Source organism: Scardinius erythrophthalmus (genome assembly GCF_964197995.2).
Source record: "Scardinius erythrophthalmus genome assembly, chromosome: 2".
NCBI classification, from domain to species: domain Eukaryota; kingdom Metazoa; phylum Chordata; class Actinopteri; order Cypriniformes; family Leuciscidae; genus Scardinius; species Scardinius erythrophthalmus.
In genome coordinates this window covers 64,718,949-64,746,520 of record NC_138222.1, presented here as the reverse complement: position 1 = coordinate 64,746,520, position 27,572 = coordinate 64,718,949, and the positions used below count along the sequence as shown (strand labels likewise).

Sequence of the window (27,572 nt, the reverse complement as noted above, 5' to 3'; positions counted from 1 at the left end):
CCTCACTGCTCTAGGGCGTCACAAACATGCTGACACTGCGTTCATGGGTGGTTTATGCTCTCCCATGCATGACCAGGTCGGCATGTGGTTCGTCTTGCCTCTCTCATGAGGGCTTGAACACTCAGCGTGCCGTGTGCCATCGAGTTTTACGTTCAGTGTCTCGCATGCCTAGCAGCTTTCGGATGGGATTACTGCATCAGAGAGAGGGCTGTTACGCTCTGGAAATAAAGATGATGCTGAGTTCCACTGTAATGGTGTGTGTGCTCATGCTGAATCAGACTCAAGACTTGACAGCCACACTTTCCGGGGCTACTCTGGGGGCGCAGTGCGATGTGTAATCGCCTTGCCCGCCCCCGTGCCTGCCGGATGTGTGTGAAAAAGTTTGGCAGTATGGAAGCATATTGGCAGCAATATGAAAAGCCAAACACGCCAAAATCTGCAGAAAAAGTTTTTCCTCTCTCACTCCCCTTGGTGGTGGGGCGCCTTTGCTTATTGCAGACCGCCTCTTCCCTGCATGTGAGGGCCACCCTACAAGTCTGTGGAAGGCCAAAAACATGGGGGTAGATCTAAGTCGGGGTTGAGCTGCGCATAGTGACTGACCGTGGTTTAAGTCACAGCACTGGCCCTCAGTCAGACGATGTCCACGGTGGTGGTCTAGAAGCACCCCAGGGGGTAAACCTTGCAGAGGTGCGAGACATCGCCAAAGTTCGCTTTCTTGATGCATCTCACGAGGTGGCCTTTTTCTGAGACACTGTGGGAGACTGTACCCAGCGGTTTTCCACAGTTCAGAAACAGGCTGAGATAACCAAGAGCTTGTCCCAATGTGCTACCAGATTCACTCGTTGGCTTCCCCTCAGTCTGTTTGTCGCCAAGGGTGTCAGTCCCATGCGAAAAAAACAAAAAAACACAACTGTCACAGCCAGGTCTACTGTGATGTCAAGCTTTCGCAGGAAGATGGAGCCACCTGTCTAAGCAGCCCTGAGACCCAGAGTCAGCTGCTCTTCCCTGGTGGAGCGCCGGGAGAATCTTTTTGTTTATTCAAATTCTGTTCCGCCGCTGGCGTCTCAGTCAGTGGTACCCAAATTCTCAATAAGAGCAGCTTCTCCTGGTCACAAGAGGGCACGGAGGGCAGTGAGCAAAGCCACCAAGCCTTCCCACACACCCTCTGCCCCACCCTGGAACCAGTTAAGTCTGGCACAACAACTAAGATTCTGCTTCGGGCCGCCTCAGTGCTGATTGAGCCGGTCCTTCCAGTCGATATGAAGACAGGGTTATATAGCCCCTACTTCATTGTACCCAAAAAATGCGGTGGGTTACGGGCAATCTTGGACCCGCAAGCCCTGAAATGGGCCCTGCACAAGCTCCCATTCAAGATGTTAACGCAGAAACGCATTTTCTAATGCATGCGTCCCCGAGATCGACCTGAAGGACGCGTACTTTCATGTCTCGATTCTTCCTCGACACAGACCGTTTCTGCGGTTTGAGTTTGAGGGACGGGCATACAAGTACAGAGGCCTACCCGTCGGGCTGTCCCTGTCGCCCCGAGCCTTTACGAGGGTCGCGGAGGCAGCCATTGGCCCACTCAGAGAACACAGCGTTCATATTTTCAACTATCTAGACGACTGGCTGATTCTGGCTGAGAGCAGTTGTGCGAACACAGGGACATGGTGCTCCGTCACCTCAACCTGTTGGGGCTTTGAGTCAACTGGGACAAGAGCAAACTCTCCCCTGTGCAGAGGATCTCATATCTCGGTATGATGCTGGACTCGGTAAACCAGACAGCGCAACTCACAGAGGAACATGTCCGATCAGTGTTGAACTGCTTGAGTACAATGAAGAGCAGGACAGCGGTCCCACTGAAACTTTTTCAGAGGTTCCTGGGGCATATGGCATCTGTAGCCGCAGTAACGCCGCTCGGATTGCTTCATATGAGACCACTTCAACACTGGCTTCACGGCTGAGTCCTGAGATGGCCGTGGCAGAGTGGCACGTACTGGGTGCATGTCACCCCGCACTGCCTCCCAACCTTCAGCCCGTGGTCAGACCATTCGTTTCAGGTGGACGGGGCCTCAACTGCATTGGCATATTAATTGCCTTGAGTTGCTCGCGGTACACCAGTGCTGACTGAAAATGTATTTTCCCTTGTGTCTCTCAAAGGTTTATCCATTTGGCTTTAACCTCTTTCCCTGCACACGTACAACAGTGAATTAAGATAAAGTTTGGTACTACACCAGAAACAAACTATAATGCTTAAGATGCTTTTGACAAAATACATCATAAAATATAATTAGAGCATCACATACATAATTAGCATCAAATACTATAATTAACAGCTCTAGAGCGAATGAGCTCTCTCTGACTCAACAGAGTGCATATAACACTCACCTGTTCTTCTTCAAAACTTCCTTCTTGTGTTTTCATTTTCTTGTATAGATCTCCTCCTGCACAGTACTCCGACACAATGTAAAAGTATCCAGATTCTTCATCATAAAAAACATCCAAAAAAAGTAAAAATGATGTATTATCATAGAATATTTTCATTTTCAAATGTAGGAAATTAAATATGTATAAACTACCAGTCAAAAGTTTGGAAATTTTCTTATTTCAAAACATTTTCAGCAGCCTCATTACCCCAGTCTGCGGTGTCACACTGATAAATTACATGTTACAATATATTCACATAGAAAACACTTATTTGATACAGTAACAAATATTTCACAATATCGCTGTATGTTTGATCAAATAAATAAAGGCTTGGTGACCCCAAAATCATATTTATTCTAAACTTCTGACCGGTAGTGTATTCATATGCCTGTATAAAAGTCATATACAAGTAATACATTTACCTTTAAGAATAATCTCTTACACTAAGATTCAGATCTTTTTGTCATTGTTTATTCACTTAAACTAATTTGTCAAAACACAGTTTTAAATAAATGCACTATATGTCATTAATATACAATATTCTTTAAAAGTTAAGGGCTTCTTGCCAATGGGAAAATTACCTCTTTAAAGGAGCTGTATGTAAGAAATGTATTTCAATTAATCATAAAATGGCCCTGATATGTCACTAGACATTAAGAAATTATGTTCATTTCAAATACTTATATCACTGACAACAGTAGTACGGCCAGGATATTGTCATTTAAAAAGTGAAGTTGCAGCCCTCAACTGATGTTGATGTTGTCATGTTGTGTTTTGGCCTGAAGCCCCACCCTCCACCTATCTACCAATCACGAAGTCAGTAGTGTTTTGGCATCCGGGTTGCCAGCTCTGCCCTAGTTAAAGGAGAAGTTCACTTTTAAAAAAACTTTTGCTGATAATTTACTCACCCCCATGTCATCCAAGATGCCCATGTCTTTCTTTCTTCAGTCGAAAAGAAATTAAGTTTTTTGATGAAAACATTCCAGGATTTTTTCACATATTATGGATTCCATTGGGACCCAAATGGTTCAAGGTCCAAATGACAGTTTTAGTGCGGCTTCAAAGGGCTTTAAACGATACCAGACGATGAATAAGGGTCTTATCTAGCGAAACGATCGGTCATTTCAAAAATAAATAAAAAAGTTTAAGTTTTATAAGCACAAATGTTCGCCTTGCTCTGTTCTGTGATGCGCGTTGGTGACGTCACGTAATACGCAATTACGTTGAAAAGGTCAAGTTTGATGTGTTTACAATTGTGCGGAAGGAGGACCATATACACATTTTCAAATGTATTTGTGTCAGTTTATCGTTTAAAATGCCCATTTCGTGTGCGCATCCTGGGTCTTTTAATATTAAAAAGCCAAAAAGAATATTTTCTTCAATTTTTCAAGCGTGACCTTTTCAACGTAATTGCGTATTACGTGACGTCACGAACGCGCATCACAGAACAGAGCAAGGCGAACATTTGTGCTTATAAAACTTAAACTTTTTTATTTATTTTTGAAATGACTGATCGTTTCGCTAGATAAGACCCTTATTCATCGTCTGGTATCGTTTAAAGCCCTTTGAAGCTGCACTGAAACTGTCATTTGGACCTTGAACCGTTTGGGTCCCAATGGAATCAATAATATGTGAAAAAATCCTGGAATGTTTTCATCAAAAACCTTAATTTCTTTTCGACTGAAGAAAGAAAGACATGGGCATCTTGGATGACATGGGGGTGAGTAAATTATCAGCAAAAGTTTTTTTAAAAGTGAACTTCTCCTTTAACACAGCTATAGCAGCCTACGCCTACGTTCGTGCTGGATCCTGCAACATATCTGGCAACCTCGAGTCAGGGGGGAGGGGGAGGGGATACAGTGATTGCAGTACCAGTTTTGGCCACAATCTTACATACAGCTCCTTTAACATTCATCCTTCCCTCACATTGTCAGGGTTCTGTCACTTCGCTCTAGTTTGTTCTTGTGACAGAGCTCTGACACTTCTGTATTTTCTTGTCTAAGTTTCATGTTCGGAGCATGGTGTTCGGATTCCGGCACTAATGTCATGTTCGTATCGGTTCTGTGTCGGGATTCGGATATCCATGCTCCGAGTGTTTAGGCTTGTTGGACTTGAACCGGCGCTGCACAGACTGATCGGTTTATGACATCAAAGTACCGAAAATTCAAAAGCACACAGAGCCGTCTGCTCTCTAATCGCTCTCGCGGTACTTTGATGTCATTCACCGATCCGTCTGTGCAGCGCCGGTTCAAGTCCAACAAGCCTATTGTCTTCTGTCATGAGCGCATGGAATGAGTATTAACTCATTCTCGTGTGCTCTTCTGTCCGTGTGTTTTGTGCTTTCATGTCATGTTTTGTCTTGTGCTGTTGCATGCAGCTTGTGTTTTACACTGACTGTGTGCTTTCATGTTGTAATGTTTTGTGTGAACACGTGGCTTATTAGTATCATTAGCTGCGTGTTCATGTCTTGTTCTGTGTTAGCACATGGCTTGTCATGTTTTTACAAACCCCATCCATCTTGTTACCTGATTATTGGTGCATTTGCCCCACCTGTCCTCCCTCGTTATGCTGGGTACACACCAAAAGATTTTTTACATCTTATTAGATTTTCAAAATGTGATAGACCACAAACATGAGGACAAAAAATCCTAGATTTAAGCGTTTTGCTCCTATAGTGTGTGGTGTGCCATGATGTGACAAAGACAGCACACCACACACACACACATTTTCAACCAGAGAGTCTCAACTATAAACACAGGGAATCTCGCAAAATCTCGCGAGACTTCAGAATAAGCATGGCGGACGATATGCAGGAAGAAACAGCGATGGTGTTTTGAAAGGTTTTTCACGACACGTTGTATAAACATTTGTGCTGTCGCCACAAATCAACAAGCTGATCCTCCATCTCTGCTGTCCACATCAATTTCACTTTGTGTTGCGCCATGACTGCGTTTGTTGTGCTTCCGTCTTCCATCATCTCGCTTTCTGATTGGATATTGTTTCGTTTCACGTGATAATCTCCAGAGCGTGCACGTGTTTGTTCTCGGAGTTCCCACACACACATCAGGATTTCTGATCGTAAATATTAAACGTTGAATATTTACGATTCGTGATCGGGGCGGCTCCGACGTTCTTCCGATCAGGTTCGAACACACTTAACACACCTCACACCAAGGGGAAATCTGATAAGATAATCTGTAGAACCATCAAGATAATCGGGTCACAGCTAGGATTGTCGGAAGGGGGGAAATCGGCCAAAATCAGCCCGATTATCTTTTGGTGTGTACCCAGCATTACCTGTCCTCCCTCATTACCTGCCTTGTTCGCTCCCTGTTTATTCTCCTTGTGCTGATCGATCGTCATGTTGACTGTTACCTTATGTGTCAACTTAACTTAAGTCTCTTGTCCCCCCCCCCCTCGGGGTAGTTTTATTTCATTATTAATAAAAGCCCATTACCTCTGCAAATTGAGTCCTCGCTTCATCCCTTACTAACAATCCTGACAAATCTTCCCCTCGCAGGTCAAAATCACCCGAAGCCAATACCAGGGGTGTCAAACTCAGTTCCTGGAGGGCCACAGCCCTGCAGAGTTTAGCTTCAACCCTAATTAAACACACCTGATCAGCTAATCAATTCATTCAGGCTTATTTGAAAACTGCAGGTGTGTGTGTGTTGAAGCAGGGTTGGAACAAACCTGTATAGGGCTGTGGCCCTCCAGGAACTGAGTTTGACACCTGTGCCCTATACAATTATTCTTAATTTATTTATTTTTTTGAACAAAGATTGTTATTTTATTTTTTTCAATTTTTAATGCAATTTTTGGGAGATTTTTTATTTTTTATTGTATTTACCTTTAAATTACTAGATTTGATCAATAAATAATAAATAAATAGTAATTTAAGCACATTCCTCACATTCTTTCAATTTAAATTTAAAATAACACAATTTTATTCATAACCCTTTTAATTCAGCTCAAAATATCTTACATTGGGCGTCTTTGCCAACCTCTTGTGGAATAAAATAAATAATATAACGATATGAGTCTTGCCACTAGATGGGCTTATAGCTCTATATATGGAGCAAATGAGCTGTTCCACTGGGTCCTAGACATCATGTAGACATTATAAAAACCTTTTGGTAGTTTTAGCATTTTTAGTTTGAATTTTGATCATTTAGGTTATTTCTATGTGAAGCATAGCTCGCTTTCCCTTCATTCCTATGGGGGTCAAATTGACCCGCGAGGAAAGGATTTGTTATTTTTTTAGATTTCAACCACAACACTTTTTTTTTTTTGTATTCTTGGACCCCTCTGATGAAAACTGTTTTAAAAAATGAGTTTCAGGTCCCAATTACTTGTATTTTTACCCCGTACATATTAAAAGTATATAAAAGTATACATTACACATTAAAAGTAAATGCACATCACTCATCTTTCCCCATCTTACCCCACATGTTCACTGTTAGTTGTTTCACACTTTCTAAAAAAACCTGTAACATTTACTTTCAGACTGAAGGAACATTGTCATGCTTCTCTTTCTATAATTCAAACAGACAAACCTTCAAAGGAGTCCTCGTAACCAACGATATATCCATGGTGCAGATCCTTCAGGATGTTGATTTCGTTTTTGGCTGCGTCTAGATTAATTTTCACATTCTGCAAAGAACACATTTCATCTATGTGAAGTTTATCTATAGGATCTTATTAATATGTTCAATCAATCCATCCATGTGCCTAACATTATTTCTGCTTGTTGCAGGGTTCACTTCACACACACATTTGGATTTGGCACAGGTTTTATGCCAGAGTTGGGACACATTCAGATACACGTACAATTTTTTTGACATCGAACCAGGGACCTTCTTACTGTGAGACGACAGTGTTATCCATTGAGCCACTGTGCCGTCCCTAATTAATACATTCAATACTTTAAAAAATTCTTGATTTTACTTACATCTCTATAGTTGATCTCTTTGACCACAAGGAAATCTTCATCTGGACTCTTCACCAGAAATGCTCTTCCTGAAGCCCCTTGTCCAAGTTCTTCTGTTATGGTGTAGTCATGTTTTTTTAACACTTCTACAATCAAGATTCAAATCGAAAATTACTATTAGCAAAACACTAAAACTATATAAATACAAATATTACTCAAAAAATTTGTGGCAAAAAAAGTATTTACAATATATTCAGTAGCTACTGATTACCTTATGCTTATTGATTATTAATGCTAATTATTGAATACATTTATTTAACACTAATACTTATTAGTATACAATACTAATGTGTTGTGGTTGCAATTATTTGTGTGCAATGTTCAATATAACACAATATTATATAAATTAAACTACTATTTCATTTACATAATATTATATAAATAATAATTTATATAATAATATACAAAAGTATAATATATTTATATTAGGGCTGTCAAAAGATTAATCGTGATTAATCGCATCCAAAATAAAAGTTTGTTTAAATAATATATGTGTGTGTACTGTGTATAATTATTTTGTATATATAAATACACACACATGCATGTATATATTTATTTTTATATATAAATTACACATTTTTCTTAAATATATACATGCAAGTGTGTGTATTTCTATATGCAAATTTAATTATACACAGTACACACACATATATTATTTAAACAAACTTTTATTTTGGATGCGATTAATCACGATTAATCTTTTGACAGCCCTAATTTATTTACAATTTATGTTAATAAAAATTAGAAGGTAGAAACAACTGTAACACACACACGCACAGGATCAGTTGCAGTTTACTTTACTTTGCTTTAAGGAATTGAGCTGGTTGTTGAGAGAAGTTTTACTTCATCACAGCTAAGAAAGGCCAGAAGACTCAGTTTAACCCTCAGAGAGTCTTCGTTTAGCAGTCACACTCAGTGCCTTCCCGGTCAGAAGTGACCGGACACCTAAAAATGAAACTTCCTCCATCCCAGTAAAAACCAATGCAATTTATTTTTGTTCTATAATATTTATTCTTTTTAATTTAGTATTTTGAGACAATTTGATTGAACTTATTAATATTTATGCAATATTTATAGTCCATTTTTTGCCATTGAAAATAATGTTTTTTTTTTTTATTATTATTATTTTTATTTATTTTTTCTATGCGGTATTTTCGGTTAGAATAGAGACTAGGCTTTCATAAAAAAAATAAAAATAAAAAAAATAAATCAATTTATTAAACATAAAATTAAATAAATCATGTTATTGCATGGGTTTACCACTAGATGCCTGTAATAGCTCTAAATGGAGATGCTTGTGAATTCTAGTTGTTTTTGGACCAAATTACTTACTTAAGATGTTCTCAAATAATACTTTTTGCCAAGGTTTATAACATTTTATTAATTATTATTTTAATAATTTTAATAATTATTATATGAATTATATAAATATTTATTAATTATAATTATTAATTATGTTATGTTTTTCACTCTTGATGTTTTAGAGTTTCACCCCTTCATTGCTGAGCACTTTTTTTCTGCATCGTGGCCGATTTGTAGCGAATTTTTGTGTTTTTGTCAATTTCCCATTCATTTCCTATGGGGGTCATTTTTGACCGAAGACCATGAGTGCGACTATTTTTTTTACGACCACTTAGCATGCTCGGATCATGACCTCAATTTTTTTCCTGTGTTCACATGCCTAATGCCAGAAAAGTCACCAAGTTTCGTAACATTCCAATGAAGCTGTGATTTTTAAAAATTCAAAACAGATTTTTTGTAATCTGAATTTATTGGTGTGTATGTGTATAAAAGTGTGTTTCTATGTGTGTGTGTGTGGGTGGGTGTGAATTTTTTGCACTCTTGATGTTGTAGAGTGTCACCCCTTTACTGCGGTGTACTTTTTTTTTGAATCGTGGCTGATTTGTAGATTGTACAGACAAAAATTCAGAGATTTTTTGTGTTTTTGTAAATTTCCCATTCATTTCCTATGGGTCGGTCATTTTTGACCGAAGGCACTGAGTGTGACTATTTTTTTTACGACCACTTAGCATGCTCGGATCATGACCTCAATTTTTTTTTGCATACACATACCTAATGCCATAAAAGTCACCAAGTATCATAACCTTCTGATGAAGCTGTGATTTTTTAAAATTCAAAACAGAAAATTTTTCGGTCAGAAGTGACCGAAGACTCTCTGAGGGTTAAATATGCAAATCACAAAAGACCCTCACAGTCATTGTTATAGGAGCATTCAGACTTTGACTAATTACACTCACCTGCTCTTTCTGTTGCTCTGCTATCATTTTCATTGTTTTGTGCTGTTATGAAAATAGGACAAGAGGTTCAAATTCAGTACTTAAAGAAACAAAACAGTATATTGTGTTACACAAAGCAGCACATAACAACATTCAAAGCACACGCTGGCTTTTTTCAGGTAGTTTAGCAACAAAGTGGACCGAGATTATTGAATGAGGCAAAGTGATTGTAAAAATGAGCTGTTTTTGGATAGTTTCAGTTGTGCCTTTCTCAGTGCTCAGTCGGGCTTCAAACAGCAACAGTTCAACTGCTTCATTATTTCATGATGTTAAAAACCTTGAGGTGGAGACATTTCCTTATCTCTAACTTATTTGTGAAGGCAACAAAGGACACAACATATGATTAAAGGACAGACAAAAAAATAATAATACTATTCAATAAAAACACTTAGTATAATCAGTAAGTAGCTATTCCTCCAACATGCCCTCAGCAGACATGTCAGCAGACCTAAATGTGCACAGTGATTGAGACAGATAACACTTTATTAAAATTATTAGTTGCTAATCTGAGTCTTAAACTATTCTCAAACAAAACTGTCACAAAAATGATGGGCATGCTCTCTCACCAGACCTATTTCAATAATATGTCAAATAGCAACATCATTGTATTCAGTACGGCTGTACAAATGGCTGAAAAACTAAATTAGAATTTGTTTCTTAAATATTTGGCAAAATTCGAATTATTTTCGAATTCTAAAGGCAATACTCAGGGCCCTATTTTAACGGTCTGAAACGCAAGTGTCAAAGCGCAAAGCGCAAGTAACTTTGTGGGCGGGTCTTGGCGCTGTTGCTATTATACCGGCGGGATAAATGACTCTTGCGCCAGGCCCAAATCTAAAATGTGTTGGTCTGAAGTCGCTTCATTATTCATATTGAATAATGAATAATGATTCAATAACATTATTCGTGTGGTTTGGGCGTAACGTGAAATAAACCAATCAGAGCATCATCTCACATTCCCTTTAAGAGCAGGCGCGCTTGTTCCATGGCGGTAACGGCGGATTTGCCAGGCGCGGTTCACAGCCAAGGAGAGCAACGTTCTCGTCACGGCCGTAAAAGAGAGAAGTTACATTGAAATGGAGAAACACACCCAAATTAACTTCGGTTAAACGGGCGTTTGATAATTTGGGTAAATGTGTAAGCTAGATGTATGCTTTTATAATAAATTATCTATCTATCTATCTATCTATCTATCTATCTATCTATCTATCTATCTATCTATCTATCTATCTATCTATCTATCTATCTATCTATCTATCTATCTATCTATCTATCTATCTATCTATCTATCGTAATAATGTATGATTTGCAAAAATGAAAACTGCTGCTTCTGTGTAGATGAGAGAATCAAAGTGTATGCGCGTTGTGCACACGCTACATTGATTATGGCCAAGCATGCGCCCTTAAAATAGCATATGAATAACATGTGCAACGCGCCACTGACTTTAGACTATTTTTTCCTGGTTAGTGGCGCAATTGTTTTCTAAACCTGTAAAATATCATTCAGTTTGAGCGTAGACCCGCCCTGAGTGAGCTGGACACAGAGTCTGCCAGTGTTTCGACACTGGAGCAGCTTTAGACATGAATGTCTCCTAAGCGATTGAGGTGTGCGGTTGTTGGATGTAAGAATGAACATATCAGTCTTCATTTACTCCCGTTGTTACTCGAGGATGGATCTGTACTGTTTGTGATCAAGCTTACACTCTCCGGAGCAACAGTCCTAACGTTACTGATCACGGCAAAAATGAAAGTGAGAGCTTTTGATTGTTTTACGGATATACAGTTTACCAGTTTATTTAGCACCCACTGAAAAGGTGTGTATATATGTTTACTGTTAGTTGTAACGAGTGTTTTGTGTACTTTGCTGTGTACGTTTTAAATGGAGAGAGAGAGTTTATGGATAAGACTTTAATGCTCACTTCTTATACTGTGTTTATTCAGCTCTTACAGTGATTCTCTGGAGTAAAACTAACGCTCATCTTTTGTGTGATGTACAATAAACTTCACTGAACTCATCAGTATATTTTGGTCATCATTTGTACGGGTTCTGCTACAGCAGGCTTGTATTAATAGTGGATAAAAGCAGATGACAAGTAAGTTCTAACCATAATTAAACTAAACTATACCTGTTCTATCTCCATACAGCATATATTATCTGGCTCTGTGGGCATTATTGTCCGACTCCAAGTCGAAATGAACACCACAACTGAGAGTTTCTGTTCTGATATTATCAGATGAGATTGTCCTGACTCTGAGCGCAAGCTCATGAAGCTCCGCCCCCTGGGCCAGCAGCAGCAGCTCATTTGCATTTAAAGGGATACACACTAAAGTGTGTTTTTCTGAGCCCCAAAAAATGACAATTTAAACATTATCTGTTGGGTATTTTGAGCTAAGACTTCACATACATACTCTGGGGACATCAGAGACTTATTTTACATCTTGTGAAAAAGGTCATAATAGGTGCCCTTTAATGCACGGCTTTTCAAAATGTCACAAAGCGTTTTGGGATTGGTTTGAATGAAATATTGCAGTTTATAATTAGTATTTTGGCACACCACGATGAGTTGCGCTATGCATTGTTCTAAAATCGTGCTTTATTCTGGCATGTTGAATTACAGTAGTGTTCGACAAACGCGGCAGCACGTTCACTTGGTTTTATTTTTCTCACAACAGCTAAAATAACTTAATACTTTTGGGGTCATACAAATAAGAGTACATTGTTCAAAACTGTAAACTTTTATTCATATTAGGCTAGCGACCTCTGTCGTCTCTCTCTCCGAAAGCCACTTGCCTCAGCTCAGTCACAATAAGATGAAAAATTTAACGAAAAGGGATCGACAGGTAGACGTATATCGGTAACAGGTCGAGTTGCAGGCACACGTGCAGTTTAACGGTGCCCTGACACGGAAAGAATTTTGCCAGCTGAGCTGACTGTTATCTTCACTTATATGAATGAGCAACGCATGAGAAGTGAAACTAGAACTACAACATTTGGAAGAGCAAGCGCAGAAAGCGGAAAGAAGAGCGAAGAAAAAAACAGCAGAAGCTCCAAAAGAGTAAAATAAGAGCAAAAAATGTAAGAGAGCACAAAGTACAGAGTAATACAATCAAGGAAAATTATTTTTTAAGAAAACATGAACATAAGTTTAAGTTTTGTGCAATATTTTTTTACATGTGTTTTTTATATTTTTGATTCGTGCTTATTAATTTTGTATCCGTGACTGCAATTCGTTTGACGGGATATTGATCCCATATTAAAGGTGTAGGATAAAAAGACACACCCATGAAATGTATTTAAAAAGTAATAATAATAATAAAAGTAATAAACAGTAAGTTAAAAAACAGTTATGTAATGGCAAAACACTGTAGCCAGTAGTTTACTGTACAACTGAGTTTTGTGGGTCACCATTGGGCTGACAAACCAACAAAAGTTGTTTTTTTAGCTAATATGTAATGTAATTCCATATTTTTGGTATCGGATTTCATAAAATTGGTATCGATAAAAGGTATTGTTCAGGAACCGGTATCAGTCAAGGTATAGATATCGAATTTTTTTTAACGATACCCAGCCCTAATTACAAGGGATTTTAAAGTATTTTTTTTCTGAAAATTGACTTTCACTATGAACTTTAAATATGTGTAGCGTGTCATTTTTTCTCGGATTCCATCAAATCATAAATCATTTTGAAGAAAAAATATAATAAGCTCAGAAGAGAGAATCGAGATACATTTTAGCACATTCAATTTATGGATCAATCGATATTAAATACACATACACAGGACTAAATGTAATATTAATTTCCCTTTAAACATGATTGTTTTCAAATAAATTTAGTACAAACAATTGTCAATTTCTGAGGGTGATTTGATGTTTAAAGCTGCTAACATAAAACTATTGTTGCTCAAATTCATAATGAAATGTACTTACTGAATGAAGGAGGTTGTCCAATGCTCCTATTTGAGGAATCACTGAAACCACTGTCAACACAGACAGCACTGGCATCAGGGAGTTTGCGACAGTGATGCATCTTTAGGGGGGAGAAAATACATCCTCTTAATAAAGAATCTATGAAATTCACATATTAAATATTGTTGAATGAAAACAAATATTAAAACTAAATATTCCTTGTGAATCTTAAATCTGTGGTATCTTGTTATTGAATTTCTGATTATGAAACATTACAGTTTTTTAATAGCCTGGTTAAAACCAGACCATTCTCAGTAGTAACTGAGTTATGGTCTGGCAAAGCTTCATTAATAACTCATTTCCAAAGGGGCGTCACCAACGGACGTCGCTCAAATGCCTCTGGGCGCAATAGGCTATGTGCACAAGCGTCCCGACGAACTTCCGCTATTGTCAGCTGTCGGCATATCAGTTTCCGGTTTACGGCCGCTTCATAGGCATCCGCTGTAAACAAACAAGATGAGTGCTGCTGTTGTACGAAATAAAGAGATATTATGTGCGTGACACATCTAAGTTTCTAAGAACTGTAGGTGGATCTTACGGCCGTTTCCCACATACTCCGTGTGCAGTGTGTGTGTGTGTGTGTGTGTGTGTGTGTGTGTGTGTGCGGTGCAGGAGCAGCACGCGCTATAGTGCTTCATATATGATGCGTTTGCAGTGAATAACTGATTCACGGCTGTACCACAAACACTTACTATTTTTATTTAAAATCCAGACGTTACGCTGCAACTTTTATTTAATAAAATGTTTTTTCAGCATTGCGATTCTCTTTGTACACATATAACCTACACTCTTTAATGGACGCATGCACGTTTGAACACAATTTAAACAACGTAGGGCTATTATTCCATGCATTACTTATATTAAGTTGCTCAAGCAAGTGGTCAAGTATTTAACTGTAAATTGACAAAAACAGCCGACTCTCATGCCTTTTCTTTTCCATTTAAATTTTAATAAAATAAATCTTGCATGTCACAAAGAACTTGTTTTTCCACCTCCACGAATGAGACTACCATTTATTTAATTAAACGCATTTATGGTGAAATTACTACATTTTCATGTCAATCTTTGTTAATTTTGACCACGAAACATGCGCTGTCACTTTAATTCAGCGTTTGCAGCACAGCAGAAATAGACTTGGTGCGGAAACGATCTAGATAAATTGTAATTTGTCAATAAATTATAGTAATCTCACCATAAATGCATTTAATTCTATAGGCCTACTACTATTTTTCACAGTCATCTTTTTACTTTTAGAAGACCGGGGTAAAGCAAGGTAAACTACAATTTACTTCAACAATGCGACATTATGATCAACACTCTCATTCATGGAGGTGGAAAAACAAGTTCTTGTTTGTCCGGTAAACACTACACATCGGCCGGGCTGCGATCAGACAGGCAGACGGGTCATATAAACACCTAAAAGTCGTTTAAAAATTACCCAGAGAAACAGTGCATTGCTGTGCTGTTGATACACACGTACATAGCACATTTGGCACAAATTAGCTTATCTTATGTGACATTTTATCAGTGAAACTTCTCTGCAGTTCTCCTCGAAATTGAATGAGGGTCCACTAAACCGGAAGTTGGTTTACAAAAGAAGTACTGGACAGAAGTAAAAGTGGGCGGGGCGGAATAAGGTGAATAGCGCGTGCTGCTCCTGCACCGCACACACACACACACACACACACTGCACACGGAGTATGTGGGAAACGGCCGTAAGATCCACCTGCAGTTCTTAGAAACTTAGATGTGTCACGCACATAATATCTCTTTATTTCGTACAACAGCAGCACTCATCTTGTTTGTTTACAGCGGATGCCTATGAAGCGGCCGTAAACCGGAAACTGATATGCCGACAGCTGACAATAGCGGAAGTTCGTCGCGACGCTTGTGCACATAGCCTATTGGATAGACCCAAGGTTATAATCGTTAACGAAAACTAACGAAAAAACGAAAACTAGGTGGGAAAAAACATTGTCGTTAACTGAAATAAAAATAAAAACGAGGCATTACAAAAAAACGATAACTAACTAAAACTGTAATGTGTGTTTGGCAAAACTAACTAAAATAAAATAAAATTATAGAGTAAATGTCCTTAGTTTTCGTCTTTGTCAAGGTCTTTCATTTTTTTAACGCTATTTAAAACACGCAGCGTATTCGTTCAGCTGCATTTCCTTTCCCTGCTCTCCCTCCGTTTCTGTCAATCATGCGTCTATCACATGCGCGCGCGCGCACACACACACACACACACACACACACACACACACACACACACACAGCCCCTCCCCTCCGTGCACACCGAGTCTCCATGAGAACGTGTGTTCGTTCGACGTTGAAAGCAAATTCGCTAAAGGTTAGTATCTCTATCTCGTGAACACCTTACAATCACACATTAAAAAGTGGTATCAAAATATTTTAAATTCTGAATATAATTTTGTCAGTGTGTTAATGTCGACCCGAGAAGCGATTGCGCCTTTTTTAGAAAGTTAACTAGTCGCAAGTTTGAGGTAAAATGCACTTTTTGGTTGTGGTTGTCGATGTCAAAACACTATATAAGCTTTGATTCAAATATTAAATAATGTTATGTCATTTTTTTACTTTTACACTTAATGTTTGCTGCTTCAATCCAGATGAGTAGGCTATTGACTGTAGGGAAAGTGGGGTGAGTTGTGCCAGTTTTTACTCAAAGTGACTTTAAAGTGAGGCCATGGCAGTAATCCCTTCAACTTAAGGATGTACATATATTTCAGGATGTGGTACATCCCTGAGAACAACAACTTTGGATCTGAAATAAAATGTTTCAGAAATATAGCTTTTGGGGAAAAAGTGGTCTCATGGCACAACTTGCCCCTAGTGCGGGGGAAGTTGTGCCTTTAGGGGAATACATTGGGGTAAATTGTGCCAGTGATTTCTGAAGTAAAACAGAACATTTTAATGTTATGAACTGTAATGCTATATGAAAGCAAGACAAATTCAATACAAAATTACTCATTTAAGGTTTATTTAGATTTATTGTCACCCTGGAATACCATAGCATGCGTTTTTCCTACTATGGTCAATTGCATAGGGATTTTGTATTGAACATAACTCTGGATCACAGTGTCATAGAGACAAGGGGGTGGGCTTATTCTACTCAGACGACTAATCAGTCTCTCAGGATCATTGTGAGCATCAAGCTACGCCCTAGCAACCATTTAAAGCACCATAGCAACACAATATATGATATTTGTGACTCATTTCAGGCAAAAAGGCTTTGGCAGTAGATGCCTGTTGACATAGCGCTGTCTGTCAATTATGTAACATATAAGAATAAAGTGACTAGGCTAATTTCTAAACATACTATTGTGACATAGGCCACTTAGAAACGGAATAAAACTTCTCTTTAATAACATAGTGCAAACTCAAAACTGAAATCAGTGTTTGCTAAATTAAACAAATAGCAGGCAGGCCTAAGTCAAACAATGATGAGGCATGCCCATCTCTTCACTTCTCAAGATTATCCCCTGTGAGAATGTAGGTCTAGGTGGTCTGGATCTGGCACAACTTAACCCAGGCCCTTTGGCACAAATCACCCCAGACCCACAAGTTTGATAAACTAGCATGATCCAGCAGTTAAGAGCTAACGTCATGCTAACTGTATAGACTCATTGTGTAGCCTACTAAAGCACTAAAACGTGTGAAATGTTTTCAAACTTGTCTATAATTGTTCAGACACTACAATCAAAAAACCTTAATCATACAAATTTAAATTAGCAATAGAAATTGCTTAACTCTCATGCCATGTGTCTCTCTTCTTTGGAGGATGAGTAAAAGTGATTGCTTTTCAAAATTGTGTTGGTCACATGACCAATTTCTTCTATGGTTTTCCAGAAACAAGGGGTGGAACTACTTCCCCCCTGGCACAAATCACCCCCCTCTCCCCATAGTGTAAATTTAGTATAGGGTGTGGATATTGTACTGCTGTGGTACTGCTGTGGTATTTGTATAGGGTGTGAATTCTGTATAGAAGATGTGTAGATTTTTGGTACAGCGTGTGGATTTTGTAAGAGGTAAAGGAATTTCAGTGGGGTGTGAATTTTTTTCTAAAATTGTATTATGTTTTTATTATTACACAATACCTTTTCTGACTTTTTTTAATCTTGCCCCTGACAAATAACCCAAATTACAAAAAAGACTAAAACTAACACTAAAACTAATAAAAAATAAACTAAAACTAAGCATTTTCAAAAAATAAAAACTAAACTAAACTAGCAAACCCACTTTAAAAACTAATTAAAACTAAACTGAATTTGAAAACAAAAAGTCAAAACGAAATAAAAATAAAAACTAATGAAAAATGCAAAACTATAATAACCCTGGATAGACCTACACCTATCAGAGCGATCGTCATCATGTGTAAAGCCATATGCTGCATCTAGTGCTGGGCGGTAAACCGGTTCAAACCGAAAACCGGTTTATATTTTCGTTACGATATTGATTTTTAATAAACCGCCATACCGGTGTATTAAATTACACAACGTTCGGAATGAACGTTACGCTGCGCCGCGCGACTCTTTCAGACGGACCCTTTACAATGTTGCACTTCTAAGCAGCGACGAGTGAGGGTAAACAAACAGCAGTGCTCTGTTACGTTACAGGGACGATGGATGCTGCTGTCAGAATTATGACATAGAAGAACTTGTGCCAAAAAGGGGAGCCGGGTCTATTGTTTGGAGGTTTTTTGGTTTCCAAAAATCCAACGTCGACCAACCAACCATTTTATGTAAGTGCTGTCGGGCTAAAATTCTCGCCAAAGGCGGCAACACGAGCAATTTGCTCCAGCACCTTAGCCGCAAACACGTCTTGGAATATCAAGAATGTATTAAATTAAAGTCAGCCGCGGACTCAGCGCCCTCCACATCAGCAGGTAACACGGGGAAAGCTAATGAAAAGTCGAGCCAAATGTCACTTAAAGACGCGTTTGCTAAAGGGACTTACTACGACAGAAAAAGCAAACGATACATAATTTTGTTTTTATAGACCTCAAAAGCAATGCAAGACAAGTTTTCTTTTTATATTTACTTGAATACATGCAATGTTCCTGGGCTTGTACTTGAACTAGCAAAAGTATTCCAAGTTGTTCTAATTGTGTTGTTCAAAATAAAATATAAAAATAAAAGTTCTGTATTTTGACTGCAATTGTCTTTGCATTCTGATTCCTCACTTCATTAGAATCATGAATGGCTCTTATTTGCAAACAACAGCATAATTTTCTGGGGCCATGCAAACCTGTATTACTAGTGTGGAATTATTCTACAATATTCACTAATGACAGTAAAGTAGACCATCCCAAGTCAGTTTACTGCAGTAATTCCTCTCTCAACCAGTAGAAAATGAATTGAACACCTGTATATGCATGAAAAAAAAACCCGTCATAAACCATAAACCGGCACAATTTTGAAAAAAAACGTGATATCAATTTTTGGTCAACCCGCCAGCACTAGCTGCATCCCAATTAGAGGTGGGCGATATTTCATTTAGACCAAAATATCCAATATCCGATATGCAAAATTGGGATATCGAATATTTCATAATTTGTACAATCCGACCCCCCAAACATGAAAAGAGCTGAAATAAGTTAAAGAGAAAAATAACGCACACTATAACCTTCTAAACAATTATATGTAGCGATTTTTAATACTGTAGGGCAGTACTATTCCTGGAAGCAACCTCCGAGTGGCCCAGCCCATGGTCCCATGTCGTCAAAAACACACATTCATACGTAAATTCCAAATAGTGCGTGCAGAAGCTGCAAAACCGTTTTGTAAAATGATATATGAATTATTTTTATTTTATCATATGTCATTTTACAAAAGGACATTTTACAAACCTACGTTTTGCGCATGTGCTCCTGCATGCACTTTTTCAGTCACAACACAGCAATCAAAGGAGGACGCGCTGAAAACTGTAATGTTCTCTTCCTTCATAACTCGTACTGAGAAGGTTTGAGTTGCAGAGGAATTTGTGACTGTTTCAGCTGTTCAACCACATCAAAGTTTTGTAATTAGTAAGTCCGTGCTTTTTCTCTTTTTGTTCTTATGTGCTGAAGGGCTGCTGTGCCTTGGTGAAACGGTGTTTGTACGTGAAGAGCTCTTTTCCAAAACGCCATAAACCTAAAAAGCTGCCTCAAAGAACCAGCAAAAGTAATGATTATGAATATGTAAACTATTGCAATAAGACATTTTAATTGTTTATTAACTTCTGGCAAAGATGAAGTTGACGATAGGCTATTGACTCGCGATCTTCGCAGTAGGCTAGTGAACGCACCGGAGAAATGCACATTTATTAGGCTACATAGTTTCTTTTATTTTTGGATGGTTTTGTTTAGAACCAGCTTTCTGTAAATATATTTCACATTTGTTAGGCCTGTGAGGCGAGTAGGCTACGGTCCGGTTCATGATGATCTCCAGTTCAAGCACCTTATGTTGTGATTGCTAGCCTATATTTACTTTTTATGTATTAAATCCAGGAAATGTGTTAATGAAAAATGTATAAAAAATTAAGATACAATTAATACAAAACGAAATTCGTTTTAAAGAAAGGCGTAGTGCTTTCTGTTTTGAGGTCTCTGTGAAACTTTGAAAGTCTTTTAGTGCCACTTTCAGAGCACTCGCGTCCATAATGGAGAACTGTCATGTAATATTGTTTTTTCCTCATAAATGCGAACACGAAAAATAAAAGACAAAAGACTTTTTTAAAAAGACAAACCATCAATTTTTTGAAAAAAAAAAAAAAAAAGGATTTATAGCGTTTTGGTGAAAAAAATGGATGGATTTATAGCATTTTGAAAAAAAATTTTTTTTTACTTTCAATTTATCATCAACAATATAGTTGTTTGATTTAATAATCACTGTTGCCAGAGGTGCCTAGTTCCTTTTGTTTTTTTTGTTGTTGTTTTTTTAAGTGGAAAAAGTAGGGGCTACCTCAGATTCTTAGTTAGCTCCTTTATTGTTTTTTCTAAAGCCTACAATAATAGGTCAAATGCAGCAAGTCAAAAGACCAACTGGACCTTCTTTGCCAGTTTGCACACATTTCTTTGAAGGATGGCAAAAATATCGTCTGAATATCGATATCGAGATATTGGAAAAAAAAATCGAGATATTGATTTTTGTCAATATCTCCCACCCCTAATCCCAATTCGCCTAAAGGCCAATTTATACTTCTGCGTCGAGTGTACGCCGTAGTGTACGTCGTAGGCTACGCACGTAGGCGACGCCGTCGTGAGCATTTATACTTCTGCGAATGTCTGTGTTGCTCTGCAGTTACACCGCCGAAACGCTAGTTGGCGCGGGTGGGTTTTAATGTTCCAGTTCCACTGTGTTTACATTCCTCGCGGCTATTTTGAGTTTAGGATTCTACGAGCAATGGCGACTGAAGGAGTCATACAGATGGCTGTATTTCCGCACTTCTTCAAGCAATCTCTCGGTCACTTGGTCTAGTATTTCCATGGCTCTTCGCTGATCTTCGGAATTTAAAAATGGCGGGCGGGCGCTGCAGAATGCAGAAGATCATTCCGGAAATGCGTAGGAGGAAACGCGATGCTATCCAGCCGACCAATCACAGATCTTGCGGTCCGCGTCGCCTCGACGCGTAGTTACATTTTTGAGGAGGTGCGCGTCAAGGTACGGCGAAGGGTACGACGTATGGTACACGTCAATGCGTATGCTACGCCGTACCTTCTACGCGCACCCGACGCAGAAGTATAAATTGGCCTTAAGTTTCACTACGCCATAAAAGTATGTACTCTTTTTGTGAAGAAAATGTATTTACTTTTGAATGTGTAGCAAAAAAATAGGCAAACTTTGGGACATACTACTTCGTCATCTTTATCGGACGGATCTGTCGCATGCATCCTGTCATGTAAACTGCCCTGTCAATCATCGTGTCACAGTTAAAATCCTCTATTAAATCTAATTTCATTTCCTACTGTTTCAGAGAAATGTAGTCGCACGTTCATCTGCCAGTGGGTCTTTCATGGAGACTGTCCTCATTTGTTTGCAATTTGAATATAATAATGCATTTAAAAGTTGGTGGCTTCACCAACGGACGTCGCTCAAATGCCTTTGTGCGCAATTGAATAGGCATTTAACCAATCGGAGCGATCGTCATTGTGTAAAGCCCGCCCCAACATTTCTGATTGGTGCCGCAATTTCGACGGATTAGAAATGGGCTTGAATGAGTTCTTTGCCAGACTACTTGCAGAACAAATCTAAATTTACTGGAAATTGTCTGGGTTTTTCTCTGGCTATTTTTTTTAATTGCTTGCACAGTAAAAGTGTAACTTGAGGCTCACTCAGTTAAAGCATTCACTCATGTGCCGAATCTTCAGACCAAGTCTGCAAAACTACAAGTACATCAGGGGCGGCGGCAGATCATTTTTAACGCATGTGCTGAGGGGGTGCTAGATCATTGACAAGGGGGAGCTGCGCAATATATATATATATATATATATATATATATATATATATATATATATATATATATATGCTTCCAGAAATTAATGGGGTGTGCTATGGGGGTGCTTTGGTCTTTCTTGGGGGTGCTGAAGCTCCTGCTAGCCCCTCCCTAGCGCCGCCCATGAAGCACATTATACGCTTTACACTCAGTTTGCAATTGTAAAACAAAGTTTTAGCAAAATGCTCTACAGTATTTTATTTGCTTGTATTTTTGCTGTGACTTCTGTAGCTGTTTTTTCACCATTGTTGAGATTGAAATGCTGATTTTTTTATGTTTGTGTGTGACTCTAAAGGATGTTGTTTAATTTTTGTGCATGACGCTTAAAAATCCATCATTATAAAGAAGTGTTGTTGGAACTCTTGCTGTAGTTTCACAGTGGTGGTTAAGTCACATTAAAGTCTGTTAATAATGTAACTCTTTTGATAAGGGATTGACACTGAGATGAGTGAATCAAGCGTGATATAACGCTATAATCTCTTTCACTTCACTATCATTTACAGGATAAACATGAATGAACATCAGAAGGTTGAAAGATTCAGAACAACTTACTGAAAAGTATCTGGAGTAATCGCTCAATCAGTGTTTCATCCGCAGAAATAAAACAGCTTGTAAACAATGTCACGTAACATTACATTCGCTTTATTGGAGTTGTATGGATTACTTTTATGATGATGGATGCACTTTTTGGGGCTTCAAAACCTAAGGGACCATTCACTGCCATTATAAAGCTTTGAAGAGCAGGATATTATTTTATATAACTCTGATTATGTTTGGCTGAAAGAAGAAAGTCATATACATCTAGGGTGGCTTGAGGGTGAGTAAATCATGGGATCATTTTAATTTTGGGGTGAACTAACCCTTTAAGATGTGTTTACTTTTACATTTATATTCTCATCTGTCAACCTTTTTAATTGTATAGTATTTAAAGGGGCTATATGCTTTTTTCTGAAATTTAAACTCGCGACTGACACCTGTGGCCAAAAAACGGAACTGCTCTTCCTTTCTGCTCGCTCTCGTACGTGCACACTTCACAAGTCATCCGCTGCAAAGAGGTCAACATTATGTTTACAGAGGTAAGAAGAACAGTCAAATACATACAGTATATTGTTTGAGAAACTAAGTTTGTTTGCTGACTAGTGGTGGTGGCAGAATGATCTGAAACGTTTAACATGAACGCGCTTGACGTCACATCCGCAGACAGCGCGCGAAAAATCCGACCCGACAGAAAATAGGAAAAATAGGATACAGGCTTATAGGTGCACCCACTGTGAGCTGACAAGGTGTCAGTATGCTCATCAGGAGATGTTTGAGTCATACATGGTCAAATAAAAAGGCTATTGTTACGTTTATTTTGGGGAAACAGTTGCATATAGCCCCTTTAAAATAGCATTTCCATTTTGCACAAAGGCAAAAAAAAATATATATATATCAACAACAAATATTTTGGTATACGGTGCCATACTTGTTACAGAACTTACAATTGATTACAAATTCAATAACAGATCTATCAAATCATCATACATCAAATGTATTAAAATTAAACTATTGCAGGTTAATAGTTTTACGTCTTCAAATAAGGTTAAAGGGGGGGTGAAATGCTCATTTTCACTCAATCTCCTGTTAATCTTGAGTACCTATAGAGTAGTATAGCATCCTTCATATCTCCAAAAAGTCTTTAGTTTTATTATATTTATAAAAGTAAGATAGGCTGTACCGAGTCTTTCCGGAAAAACCCGAGCGCCTGGAGGCGGGCCGTGTGGGCGAAGCCAGAGCCATAGAGAGAATCCATTTATAAAACATTCATCGTCGAAATGCAGGGAACAAACAGTCTACACAACAATCTGCATCCACTGTTCCTAACGCTGGGTTCTTTGGGAAGCTTTCCCTCACATCCAAAAACACACTTTGGAGACACTATGCAGCGCTGCCGATGATTTCCTGTTGAAGCGCGTTGATGTGCGCGGTCTCGCTCTCCTCTGGTCGACGTGTGCGCGGGCGCGCTTTTCCGGGAGAAATGCTCATATAAGGAGTTCAACTCTGGTCTACGTCATTAGATCCACGGTCGGAAAAAAACCAGCCGAAACTTGTAATAACCCGGAAGTAAGATTTTCGGCACAGAAATTCTCCGTTATTCGTCCAAAATTTTTTTTAAAAACTTTGGCCATGTTAAGCATGAGAATCCATCTCTTTAACACTGTAAACAACTCTGAATACATGAAACACCATTGTACCCCCCCCATTTAATGAACATAAGCTTTAACTCACAGGGTTTTCTTCCATCTTGTTTCCTCCTCACAGAAGACCTCCACAACTCTTCAGTTATCTGCTAAACACAAAATAATTAATTACAAATAAACACTCATTACTCAGATTTTTTTCCCCCAATTTTTGTATTTAAACAATTTGATATATAATATAATTATAGGTCTCTCCCTCTCTCTCTCTGTGTGTGTGTGTGTGTCTATCTGTTTATCTATCTATCTATCTATCTATCTATATATATATCTATATATATATATATATATATATATATATATATATATATATATACACACACACACACACACAGTAAAAAGATGTGTGTTATAAAACAAAACTGTTGAAGGTATTTTGTGTTTATGACAAAATAAGATGTATTTTAAATGGTCTCCTATAAAAGCTCTAAAATAAATAATACAATAAATGAAAACAAATGAATAAAATATGAATTTTTAAAACCTTAAAGATTGAAGGGTGTTTTTTGGCAGCCAATCACTTCATACCTCTTGTCTTTTTCAAATGCTGCATTCACTGCGCTTTTCACTTGTTATTAACCAGATAGACTGTATCTCTGTCAGACGTCTACAGAAGCTCTTATTGGTTTTAAACAATACTTTATTAAATGTCACTGGACTACAAAAAACAAGTTAACAATACGTTTCTGTGTTCTTCCAATCCAAAACACCACCTCAGTTGTAAAAACACAGGAAGTAACTCAAATACAACACACGTGACTGAGTTATTTTTTCTCTGGTTTCAACGACATATTATTCACCGTGTATTTATATTTTCATTTGTTTCTTGAAAAGTTACGATATTGAAGGCAAAAAAATAATAATTGCACATGGCCATATAAAGACACACTTTAGCCTCAACAGACCAATCAAACATCTCTGTGGAAACGGGTCAGTAATATCAGTAAAATATAGTTTCAAGTTTCTCTACAAAGGGCTCATTTTGAGTAAAAATTATATATATACTGAAGACACTAATCATATAGCCGAATCACGAGCTTACGCTTATTTCTATTCCAAACAAAGTCTAATAGGCCTATATCAAATGTCCCTTTCGGTTTCGTTTTTGTCAGGTTTACGGTGCGTCATTACTTAATCCTCGCAAATTCAATCAGTTATTGCAAACTGTACACTAGTAACCCATCATACTAGACAAACCTGGTTGCAGTCTTGATCGAAGCTCTTCTGTATTTTGCGTCCTCATGAAAATTGAAACTGACGAAGCTCGAGCTTGAAGAGTTTTAAAGCGCGACGATAGAAACTAAATTATACGTACGGAACTAATATATTCTGTTTAGTTTAAACCATTTTCGTAACATAAATAACAGGCAAACAAGGTCTAAATCGTTAAAAATCAGCCAAAATGAACAACATCAAACTTTCAATGCTCCGCCATTCTTCTTCTTCTTTCTTCTCTCTGAGTCCCGCCTCAAAAGAGGAAGAACAGATCAAACAGCCGGAAGAACAAAATACACATGCAAATGATGTTTCAAGATGTAGCCTATTGGCGTTTTTTTTCCGCACACGAAAACATTACAGATATACAGTTAATGTTTTAAACCAGACTCAAAATGAGTGAACAGTTACAGCCGTTATTAACTTTTTCAGCATCATTGCAGGTTCACTGAAGGACACTGATTTTACTGATTACAATAAAACATCCATACAAACCCATAGACTAAGATAAACCAGATTTCAACTAGATTATAAAAATAATAATAATATTAAAAACAATTTAAAAAATACAAAAACAAGAGTAAACGCTCTCGAAACATTTGCAAAAGGGCCTAAACTATTGATTAGGGATGGAGAACTGAAGCCTCTTAAATCTTTGAAGCTTTTCTCTGATTGTTTCGGGAAAAGATTCGAAGCCTCAGATTGTGAGAGTGAAAACACTGCCATCTTGATGACGGTAACATTGCCCAGCGAGCAAAAAGTCATCTAGAACACTAGACGTAATTGTAAGACATCCAGAAGACGTCCTCACAGGAGCCAGAATGAATGTTTTTTTATACGTCTTTTCAGGACATTGTTTCAAAGGCTGTTAAAGACCCATACTGACATGGAAATCCCATATGCATTTTGCAAGAATCCAACATTAAAAAATATTTACTTCAAAACAGTGGCAGTGTTAGTTCTCAGAAAAACACAGTTAGCCTACTCATTGTTAATGGTTGTCGTGTCATGAAACTGCAGACACAGACCATAGACCTAAATAAGATTTTAAAGAATATTGATAATATTGAATACTCAATTGGCAAAAATTGTGTAGTGTATATACTAATCTTGCATTTCTATATCTTATCAATATAATTGTAATAAACTGCTTACCATTTTCCTCTAAACCAAACTGATCACTCCAAGAAATCAACTATTTAAATCTCAAAATATATTTTTATTACTATTTTGTTCTGCTGGACCAAAACTTAACAGCCAGAACAGTAAAGTATAAATTAACACAATTTACCTTTAAATAATCTATAAAATGCTGTTAAAACAGTATAACATATCAATTAACAAAATGTGGCTGCTATAAGGTTCACAAGCTTCATTTATTGCAGCAAGCCCCGACTCTCCTGGGGGCATGTTTCAGATAATCGGCTGCAGACTTTATTTGGGCCTCTGTTGCAGCTGGGTCCCATTTCATGACAGCAGCTACAATCAAAGCAAAAAAATCCACATGTAAAATAAATAAATACAAACGCCACTGTTGTGGTTTAGCTTGCAGCAGAGATACATAGTGTACATAGTTGAAAATGTGAGTATTCGAATCAATTAAACTAAATAGTTATTAAATCACAAATCAAGTAAAATTACATCAAGCCTGATATAAAACATTCACACACACACACACATACACACACACATACATATCAGAGCCATACCCAGCAAACACAGAACATTGGCACAACGTAGCCAACCTTCTAACAACGTTTTTAACAACATGACCAAAAGGTTGCAGTAACTACGTTGTGTAGTGAAGGTTGTTACAGCGTTGTCACCACTGATGGGCAGTAACGCATTAGAAGTAACGCGTTACTGTAATCCGATTACTTTTTTCAAGTAACGAGTAAAGTAAGGGATTACAATTGCAAAAACAGTAATTAGATTACTGTTACTTTCCT

At 37.9% G+C, this 27,572-nt stretch overlaps 1 protein-coding gene across 5 annotated transcripts in view; it reads right to left on the bottom strand.

The window, feature by feature from the left end:
• Positions 1-27,572, bottom strand: part of LOC308686976 (uncharacterized protein) — a 176,017-nt gene that overhangs the window by 16,092 nt on the left and 132,353 nt on the right. For 2 of the 5 annotated variants that reach the window (XM_081359126.1, XM_081359129.1), the window contains exons 1-7: positions 25,606-25,885; positions 24,440-24,500; positions 13,640-13,739; positions 9,673-9,714; positions 7,376-7,500; positions 6,981-7,077; positions 2,386-2,480 (exon numbers count right to left, since the gene is read on the bottom strand). In XM_081359126.1, coding sequence (XP_081215252.1) covers positions 2,386-2,480; positions 6,981-7,077; positions 7,376-7,500; positions 9,673-9,714; positions 13,640-13,739; positions 24,440-24,454 — 474 coding nt within the window. In that variant the 5' untranslated portion in view covers positions 24,455-24,500; positions 25,606-25,885. Of the gene's footprint in view, positions 1-2,385; positions 2,481-6,980; positions 7,078-7,375; positions 7,501-9,672; positions 9,715-13,639; positions 13,740-24,439; positions 24,501-25,605; positions 25,886-27,572 lie in introns of those variants that run through there. The other 3 variants (XM_081359127.1, XM_081359130.1, XM_081359128.1) reach the window with 3 other exon arrangements.